At 43.5% G+C, this 10,000-nt stretch overlaps 1 protein-coding gene across 2 annotated transcripts in view; it reads left to right on the forward strand.

Moving 5' to 3' along the window:
* Positions 1–10,000, forward strand: part of myom1b (myomesin 1b) — a 30,350-nt gene that overhangs the window by 9,195 nt on the left and 11,155 nt on the right. For both annotated transcript variants that reach the window (XM_080855265.1, XM_080855264.1), the window contains 10 exons: positions 766–927; positions 1,243–1,404; positions 3,434–3,575; positions 3,900–4,096; positions 4,254–4,307; positions 4,473–4,597; positions 4,781–4,964; positions 5,761–5,935; positions 6,535–6,656; positions 9,860–10,000. The exon at positions 9,860–10,000 is cut by the window's right edge and continues 56 nt beyond it. In XM_080855265.1, coding sequence (XP_080711391.1) covers positions 766–927; positions 1,243–1,404; positions 3,434–3,575; positions 3,900–4,096; positions 4,254–4,307; positions 4,473–4,597; positions 4,781–4,964; positions 5,761–5,935; positions 6,535–6,656; positions 9,860–10,000 — 1,464 coding nt within the window. The remainder of the gene's footprint in view (positions 1–765; positions 928–1,242; positions 1,405–3,433; positions 3,576–3,899; positions 4,097–4,253; positions 4,308–4,472; positions 4,598–4,780; positions 4,965–5,760; positions 5,936–6,534; positions 6,657–9,859) is intronic.

Genomic DNA, 10,000 nt, shown 5'->3' on the forward strand with positions numbered 1-10,000 from the left:
ACATTTCTACTGAAATATACTATTGATATATACCTGTGATTTATTACAACTCTAAACCAGTCTCCAAAGAGTGCAGCCTGATTCTAGCCTATTGTTTCCATAATGCTGTCCTAACAGGCATTTTTTTTAACAGGCAGGAGATTCATTTGTGTAGTGTAGCTCTGCCAACATAAGTAGGCCTATTGTGTGTTTATGTGTCTGAGAAGAGCAAAATGTTCATTTGTGTGTGGTTGTATGTGTGTTTGTGAGTGTGTGAGTGTGTGTGTGTGTGTGGGGGGGGGGGGGGGGGTGTGTGAGTGTGTCAGAGTAAGACTGTGAGTACTGTTTTGTAACATTTTGTGTTCATACAGTCTAATGTTCTTATATGTGATGAGAATGTCTGCATGGAAGTAGTCCATGTCCTAAATCTTGCACATAGTGTCTGTCTCTCTGCACTCTGGCGATGTCTTGCGTCTGCACACTGAATAACCTCTACAGGGTCCACTGTGTCTCTGGCCGTCTCCAAGCTCTTCAGACTTCTCCAGTCTCTTTGTTTGTGTGTCCCCAGAAGAGCACTGTCCTCTCTCTGATCTTCAAGCCCGCCGTCCGTCCATGTGTTTGTCAGATCTGATGTAGCCCAGCTTCTGAGGCTGTCCCTGTTTGGTGGCAGCCTGATTGGATCTGATCCGTGGAAGTGATCAGATTCCTGAAGGTTCACCCTGACTAGTGACGGGGCAGCCTCATGTCCTGTGCATCACTCCTGACTGTATGTTTCCCATTTGGCAGATGGCTACGTTTGTGAATATGGCATCACCTTTGAGACCCACATTGTGGAGAAGTTTGACGTGTCATTCGGCCGTGAGGGCGAGACCATGAGTCTGGGCTGCACGGTCATCATCTATCCATCTCTGCAGCGCTTCAAGCCTGAGATCGAGTGGTACAGAGACGGTAATGACACCATTATTTACACACCTTTGTCCAAAGCAACTTGGAAAATATAGATTAAAAATATAGAACAGTTTGTATTGTGCAATGATACTGGCAGGGCATTATTAGCAGTAATTTGCATTATAATTAAGATTATCATTTATAATGTGCATCAAAAATAAGATACAAAAATCTGTAGATCTGTAGACACTAGTAGATCTTGACTGGGTTTTTGTGGATACCCTTACTTAAATAACATCTACAGTGTCATTCTTCACATCTACACATTAATGATGCCTTAATGTTTTCTAAAAATCTTTTCGCTCCCTGGAACAGATAAGCTCCTGACTCCATCCAAGTGGGCACAGATGCACTGGAGTGGAGACAGAGCCACGCTCACACTCACACACCTCAACAAGGAGGACGAGGGCCTGTACACTCTCCGCGTCACCACCAAGTCTGGTTATCAGACACACTCTGCCTATGTCTTTGTCAGAGGTGAGAAACACCAAAGAAAAACCATGAGCTCCTCATTTCTTTTGTTGTCTATCCTTGTTTGTCTTGTTGCCATCTCTTCCTTATGCCCCTGTTCCTACTTCTTCAAACGTGAGGAATAGATTCAAGGATGAGCTGTGAGAGCTCAACTTAAATGACTGTAGACTTGGTAGTCATCTTCAACAACAAGTAAACCCATGTGATAAAACCTGGCTGTCAATATTTAGTTGGAATTATAAAAGTGTTATAATATTACGATAAATATTATACTACAAACTATAAATACTACATTTAAGTCAATATCCCCATCAGGACCTTTTAGGAACCTACTGTTAAGGTGGTGGTAGAGGATTTAGAGACCATTCCTCACATGATCTGATAAAAACACTTCTGCTCAGGATGCACTAGTGTAGTCTGGCTCCAGACTTCTCTTAATGATCACCTGTCCTGACTCCTTATGTTCTCCACCTGTCTTTAATCGGGAGTAACTTAAGTGGAAGTGGACATTCGGAGAAGAATAATGTCAAAGAATAACAAGGGGCTGGAGGACAGAGGATTGAGGAGATCAGAAGTAAGAAGTAAGACTACTGAGATCAGAAGGCATCAATAAGACTTCTGAGATCAGAAAGCATCAATAAGACTTCTGAGAGGGCCAGATGGAAAAGGACATGTTGATATGTTTGCTCTCATACCCAGTTGTTGTGGGATTAAGGCCAAGGGCACACAATAGCAAGGCCTGAACTGGCACCAATATAGGTTTGGCAGTGTGTGTGTGTGTGTGTGTGTGTGTGTGTGTGTGTGTGTGTGTGTGTGTGTGTGTGTGTGTGTGTGTGTGTGTGTGTGTGTGTGTGTGTGTGTGTTGTGTGTTGTGTGTAGGAATATGAGTGATTGCACATGAAAGAGGACTGCAAGCTTAAAAGAGTTGATCCGTTGTATCTTACTCTGTCAAAATGTCTCTATCAAACACACAAAAGTACACACAATTAGATGACCTCTTAGCTTCTGTAGAATGGAAAAACTGTTGATCAAGTTTGTCCCATTCACAGTAAGTGACCTTTCATTTCCTGCATCTCTCAGGCTCCCTCTCACTCACAGTACAAAGCCTTGTGGGATACATTGTCCTTGCCAAGAATGTGATGTCAGCTAAACACAGCTGTGTGGCGTCAAGGTTCAGAAATAATGAAGAGCGATACAAAGAGAGATATAAAGGGACTGTGTGTGTGAGTGTGTGTTTGTGTGTGTTGTATGTGTGTAGGAGGAAGAGTGAGATGCAAAAGGTTAGACTGTTTTCAGGCTGTTGGCAAAGTGCACCGTGTACTGTACAGAAGGAATTGTAGATGCACTCATGCAACCATACAAGTCTAATCAGGAAGGATTTTGCACGTAAAGGTTTTGGTGGATTGTCATCACCCTCTCCACTACCACTACCACACACACACACACACACACTCCACACACACACACACACACACACTCACACACACACACACGCACACACACACACACACACACACACACACACACACACACACACACACACACACACACACACACACACACACACACACACACACACACACACACACACACACACACACACACACACACACACACACACACACACACACACACACACACACACACACACACAAAAAGCAAAAATAGAATTAAAGTGAAACTGGACACCAAAGGGTACCCTTGAAAGCACCCTCCAGTGGACTTATGTATATGTGTGTCTGTGGGAGTATTTGAATGAGTATTGATTGATCAATGTATAATGAGTATTGACTGATTGATTTAGATGTGTGTGTGGGTGTGTGTATATTCACAAATGTGTTTTCTGTGTGTAATTCTGTATGTAGCTGTATATTTTATACAGTATGTGTAGGTAAGTGCTTAGATTGTCTAGATGTCTGTTGATCATATGGGCATGATCTCTGTGGCAGATGAGCATGTCTGTTGATCATATGGGCATGATCTCTGTGGCAGATGAGCATGTCTGTTGATCATATGGGCATGATCTCTGTGGCAGATGGTGAGGCGGAGGTGGCAGGTGCCCCTGCTTCTCCTCTGGATGTGGTGTGCCACGAGGCTAACAAGGATTACGTCATTATCTCCTGGAAGCAGCCCGCTGTGGATGGTGGTAGCCCCATTCTGGGTTACTTTGTGGACCGGTCAGTTCCATAAGACAACACCTTACCACACCAGATACCTTGTGGTGTTCAGCATTCTAAGTATTAAGTGTAGGCGACTAAGTCCATATCTCAGGTCTATGCAGTCAAAATGTTTCCCCTTAAAAGTATATAATATTTTCAGACAACATGTAAATCCGTGACTTTGTTATTAACTCTGAGTTGAGCTCTCAGTGAATACCATTAAAAGTATGACGTGGTAAGCTTGGTGAATCCATAAGTCATCCTCACATACCATCCTCTCATGTATCTCAACACTGTCCATTAACCTTTCTGTGACCCCCTCTCTCTTACCTTCTCTGTAAGGTGTGAGGTTGGCACCCCCCACTGGATCCAGTGCAATGATACCCCAATGAAGTTCGCCCGTTACCCTGTGACCGGACTGGTGGAGGGCCGCAGTTACACCTTCCGTGTGCGCGCGGTCAACAAGGCTGGCATGAGCCACCCGTCCCGCGCCTCTCTGCCCGCCGCCGCCATGGATCCTGCTGACCGCGCCCGCAAAGGTACCCCAAGTTACCCCAACCCCACCTTGTCAGTCTCATTCTGTTGCCTCACCGTCTTGGTGAATGTTCCTTAACTTGAATAATGCTCCCTGTGGCTCCCTTTCCTCATGTTTTAACTCTGACCTTTCTTTGTCTTTCTCCCCTCCCTGTGTGGCAGGCACCTCCGCTCCCTGGACTGGCCAAATCATTGTGACAGAGGAAGAACCAGCAGGTTGGAAAGACCTTTTATTGATAGATGAAAGGAGCTGGATCAATTCTTCATTCATTATGTTTGTCTATGACCTGAACCTGGTTTGGCACCTATGAGTAGCATCTGAACCTGGTCTTGGCACCTCTGTGTAGCATCTGAAATGTGACAAATGTGTTTTGATTTTAGAGGGTGTGATTCCCAGCAAACCAGGTGACCTAACTGTTACCGAGGCAACAAGGAACTATGTGGTCCTGAGCTGGAAGCCCCCTGGCGAGAGAGGCCATGAGGGTATCATGTACTATGTGGAGAAGGTAAGCGACATGCTGGAAAAAACAACTGATCCCAATAAACACCGTCTTTAAACAACTTCCATGTGTATTTCCGCATGGCATCTCTCTCGTACATGTTCATTTAAAAGGTGTCTAATGATTGACTGTTGTAAAATCCGTCTCCTTGTTTTCAGTCGGACTGATAGTACTATGTGTGTTTCTTAGTGTGTGTCAGGCACAGACAGCTGGCAGCGCGTCAACACAGAGATCCCTGTGAAGTCACCTCGCTTTGCTCTGTTTGACCTATCTGAGGGGAAGGCGTACAGCTTCCGTGTGCGCGCCTGTAACTCTGCAGGTGTGGGAGAGCCATCTGACCCCACTGAGGCCATCACTGTTGGAGACAAGCTGGGTGAGTTAGTGTGCCCCAACACAGCCAGTTCAAGAGCTTACATTATTGATTATTGATTGGTGTGACAGTTAGATTAGAATAGATTATATTAGATTCAGTTGTATTGTCATTGTGCAGAGTACAGGAACAAAGCTCATGAAATGGTTGGCATCTAACCAAAGTGCAGAAAAAAAGTATTATGTACAGATAAGTGCACACTATCAAGTGTTATTGACAATGGTGAGTAACATATATGCATATTGTTACAGTTGGTAAATTGGCTGATGTACAGTATAGAAAAAAAATGTACAGTTGGTCATATATATATATAATACAACATACATACAATATAAACAGTATATATATAATAGTAATCTGAACAACAGGACAGGTGAATGAACAGTGCAGATATGAAAGTTTAGCAGAGCCCCATCTTTGAGGGAGATGTTCTTCCTGAGCCTGCTGGTGTGGCTCCAGTAACGCCTGCAGGATGGGAGGAGAGTTATTGGTACACACATCTCTCAACACCAACTGCATCTTTAAGAGAGCACAGCTAAGACTGGACTTTCTGAGGCATCTCAAGAGTGTTGGCATGAGAACCAAAGCTCTTGTGAAGTTTTATCGTTGTACCATAGAGGGCGTACTACTGATTTGACACCTGGACTGCTCAGGACTTCAGACTGTTACAAAGGACTGTAAAGACAGAACTACCACTTCTTAACATCTAAATCCATGCTGCAAAGGAAAGCCCAAAACATCATTAAGGACACCAGTCACCCTGCTCATGTCCTGTCTCCTGTTTATTTTCTGCCTTTAGATATCCCATCAGCACCTGGCCGTGTTGTCCCTACTCGTAACACAGACACGTCTATTGTGGTGTCATGGGTGGCCTCTAAGGATGCTAAAGAGCTGGTGGGATATTACATAGAGGCCAGCATCGCTGGATCAAATGTGTGGGAGCCCTGCAACAACAAACCCGTCCAAGGCACAAGGTACATCCACCATATATTTTTATAATAGTTAAAAGCACAAGGTACATCCAACATATATTTTTATAATAGTTAAAAGCACAAGGTACATCCACCATATATTTTTATAATAGTTAAAAGCACAAGGTACATCCACCATATATTTTTATAATAGTTAAAAGCACAAGGTACATCCACCATATATTTTTATAATAGTTAAAAGCACAAGGTACATCCACCATATATTTTTATAATAGTTAAAAGCACAAGGTACATCCACCATATATTTTTATAATAGTTAAAAGCACAAGGTACATCCACCATATATTTTTATAATAGTTAAAAGCACAAGGTACATCCACCATATATTTTTATAATAGTTAAAAGCACAAGGTACATCCACTATATATTTTTATAACAGTTAAAAGCACAAGGTACATCCACCATATTCTTTTAAAACAGTTAAAGGCACTCTAAGGTACATCCACCATATTCTTTTAAAACAATTAAAGGCACAAGGTACATTAACTATATTCTTTTAAAACAGTAACAGATACTCTGCTGTGAATGATCAATTTTGATCATTCAAGCTACACAGATAAACCTTTCTTCTTGGTCTTCAGGTTTTTCTGCCATGGCCTTACCACGGGTGAGAGCTATGTGTTCAGGGTCCGAGCTCTGAACGCCGCAGGGCTGAGTGAATGCTCCCAGGAATCTGAACCCATCGAAGTCAAGGCTGCCATTGGTGAGTCTGTTAGGGTATATATGACACAACATAATGATATGATGAAAGAGACCAGAGAAGAAATGTATGAGGGATTTGTGTATTATTCATTTAGCTTCATTATCTTGGCCCAGATGTCCCAGAAATGTCACACTCCTCTTCAGGGTGGGTTTTGCTTCTGTATGTGATGCTCTCTCCATCAGTCCAATTCTTCTTCTCTCTTTTCATTTGGAGCGTCCCGAGTCTGTGTATCATCAGATCTCCAATCCTGTCCCAGTGTTTCGTGTCCCACGTCATGGTTTAACTCACAACGTTCTGCTGCACCGTTTCGTAATATCTGGCCTTGTCCACTGTCATAACAGCCCTGCCCACACCACCTTTACCGGAGGCGGGGTCAGGACTTGTAGACTTCCACTAGATTGGGTCACGTGATCCAACATAGCGGTGGTTACAAAACCAGGTCACCTGCAGTCACATCCGGTCACCCCTTCACCCTCCATCCCATGCAGTCCCTGAATCCTCCAGATCCCCCCCCAGCACCAGCACACCTGTAATACCCCCTGTCATTAGCCCCCGCTCTAACTGCCTCTGTGCACTGCTCCCTTAGGTAGCCTCACTGTATGCCTTTGCACCAAGCAGCATGCTCTTTTGGAACCCTGTGAAACACATCTGGTAACCATGCCAATTGATCTTGCTCTGGAATAACAGTAATCATGAGGAATCACATTTCTTTACAGCAGTTACTACTGGTTTAATAACAAGACCAAACTTTGATATTGATACACTTTGTACTTAGTCTATAGACTAAACTGTAACTGCAGACATATTTAGAGTATGAAGTAAGTCTGTATATCATTGGTATCCAAAGTGTATAATATATATTATAAATCAATGTATGTAAATGAATAGTCTTTAGTTGTAGTAGTAGTAGGGGTAGTAAGGTATTACCATCATTTCCAGATGACAGTTGTGCACAATTAAATTAAATAAGATTACTATGACAATGTAGAGCTATCTCCACTGGGTTATGTTTTACTATTGAATGTTATGGTACAGAGTAAAATCCATTGGCTTTGTAACCAGAAACTGCGTAATATTCTACTAGCAAGTAGAATGTGCTTTTAATGCAAGAAGCTAATTCTGAATCACTCACTCACTCACTTTCCGCTCAGTGCACTCCCTATGTTCTCCCTTTCACTCCTCCTTCACATCTTTCATCCTCCTTTCCACTGTTTCTCTTGTCCATCCTTTCCACCCTTCTCCCCTTTAAGCCACTCTCCTCTCCCTTTTCTTTCCCTCTTTCTTTTTCTCTGCTTGCTTCCAACCTCAGATGTCTCTCTTCAGCCATCTTGTCTTCATTTTGTTTTCTACAGCCAGATGAAGACTATAGCGTTGTTTAACTTTCTTAAATGCCCCTGAAATGCTTATAATGTGTCTGTCAGTCATTTCTTTGCAGTGTGTGATCAGTGTGGATATAGATGTGTTACCATGTAATTTACAACTGTAAATGTGTGTATAGCTATAATTGTTTGTTGTGTGTGTAGATATGTAATCTGTTCCGTGAGTAGTACTTGTTTCAATGCCTGATTTAAGACATGCTTCTCTCGCTGTTTTCTGCTAACTCCTATAGGGGGCGGTATTCCTCATGGTGTGTGTCTGGCAACAAGGGGTAATGGGGTCGGACTAACCGAGCACAGCCCACGTGGGGGAGGCAGGCATGTGCCCCCCCAAACCCCTCCTGACACTGTGCTAACGCTCAGAGCTCAAACTGCTGACGGGGGGACTGGGGAGGGGGGCCCTCAGGGGCCACATAGTGCACTCAGTAGAGGCAGAGGGCCCAAGGGGGGCAGTGTGAGTTGGGCGGATGAACCCACCACCTGCCCTCCCGCAGAACCAGGCAAAGACAAGAGCACTCAAACAGGGGCCTTTGAGTTAGGCCCCGCAGAGGTGCGTCAGCTGGGCACTGTGCCTGTAAGAGAGCCTCAAGCTGGGCCGGTGCCTGAGCAGGTAACGGAGACGGTATCAGAGCCACAAACAGACCAGAGTCCCAAACCGAAGGGCAGGGCTCAGACACGTAAGTCTTCAGTAGACGAGTCGTCTGGTCGGGGCAGGGACAGAACCCGAAGAGACTCGGCAGGTGAGCATCCATGACGGATGAAAAAAGCCGTCTACTCTCGTCAACAACTCTTTGGATCTTTACTCTTATGAAAGAATTCCTAGGAGTTGTTTTTTCTGCAATCTTTTATTCTTCTGATAACCTTTTTGTTTTCAGTTATTTCCATTTTCAAATTGTACTTTATTTATTAACTGTTAAACTTTCATTTTATATTGTCCATCTTCATAAACACACATAACACCAGCATATATGGTTTTGTACATTTGCGATAGAAATCCACCATAGTTATAGCTGTAAAACATAGCTCTCTTAACTATTAATTTTTCAGAGGAATACAATCTATTTATCTGGTACAATTTCCATATACTGGTGGAAAACTATGGTTGCTTATTTTTGCAGCTCTGCACTTAAATGTCAAGGTAAGGCAAAAAAACAAGGTGGTTCAGTAATAGTATATGACACTTGACAGGTATCAAGGTAAGGTGTTGTAATAACGTGCACTAGTTTAAGACATGCTTCAAGCAGTTCACCAGTAACTTCCCCACTGTTGACCATTCAACTGAAAATGGTCTTCAATATCTATGACTCACACTGGCTACAGCTGTTCACTGGCTACCTTCTCCCTCCTTATTCCTTGACCACTCTTGCAAAGCTGGCATATTAACTCACAAAAACACATGCCACCAGCTAAATACTAGACAAATGCTTTATGACACTACCAACAGCAGAGCCTAGATTTTCAGATAGTTATTTACACGGTTTGGCTTACAATGCGTGTGTTCGCTGCCAGCCAACTAAAAAGTCCTGAAGCAATTCAAAACGAGGTGTCACTCACCCAGATATGTTTACACACAATCATAAGAGAGTTGTTCACACATAGAGACAAATATGCACCTGCACACAGCGAAATGACAGCAGAGCACAGGACAGGTGTCCAATGAGACAGTCAGGGCAGACAATTATGCATGCTATTATATTATTACAAATCAATACAGTCTATACAACCTTAGACAACCATTACACAATCTGAACATATAGAGCAGTTGCAATACAATGAAACAGTGATGACAAAGAGCTGTGTGTTAACTGATGTTCCCCACCATCCCAGCCTCCCCTGAGCCCCCCAATGGCATCAGTGTGCTGGAGTGTGTCAGAGACTCTATGGTGCTGTCCTGGAAGCAGCCAGCTTTCATCGGAGGAGCTGACATCACCGGCTACTTTGTGGACTACCGGAAGGTGGTCGGTGGAG

The sequence above is a fragment of the Sprattus sprattus genome (genome assembly GCF_963457725.1).
Source record: "Sprattus sprattus genome assembly, chromosome: 17".
NCBI classification, from domain to species: domain Eukaryota; kingdom Metazoa; phylum Chordata; class Actinopteri; order Clupeiformes; family Clupeidae; genus Sprattus; species Sprattus sprattus.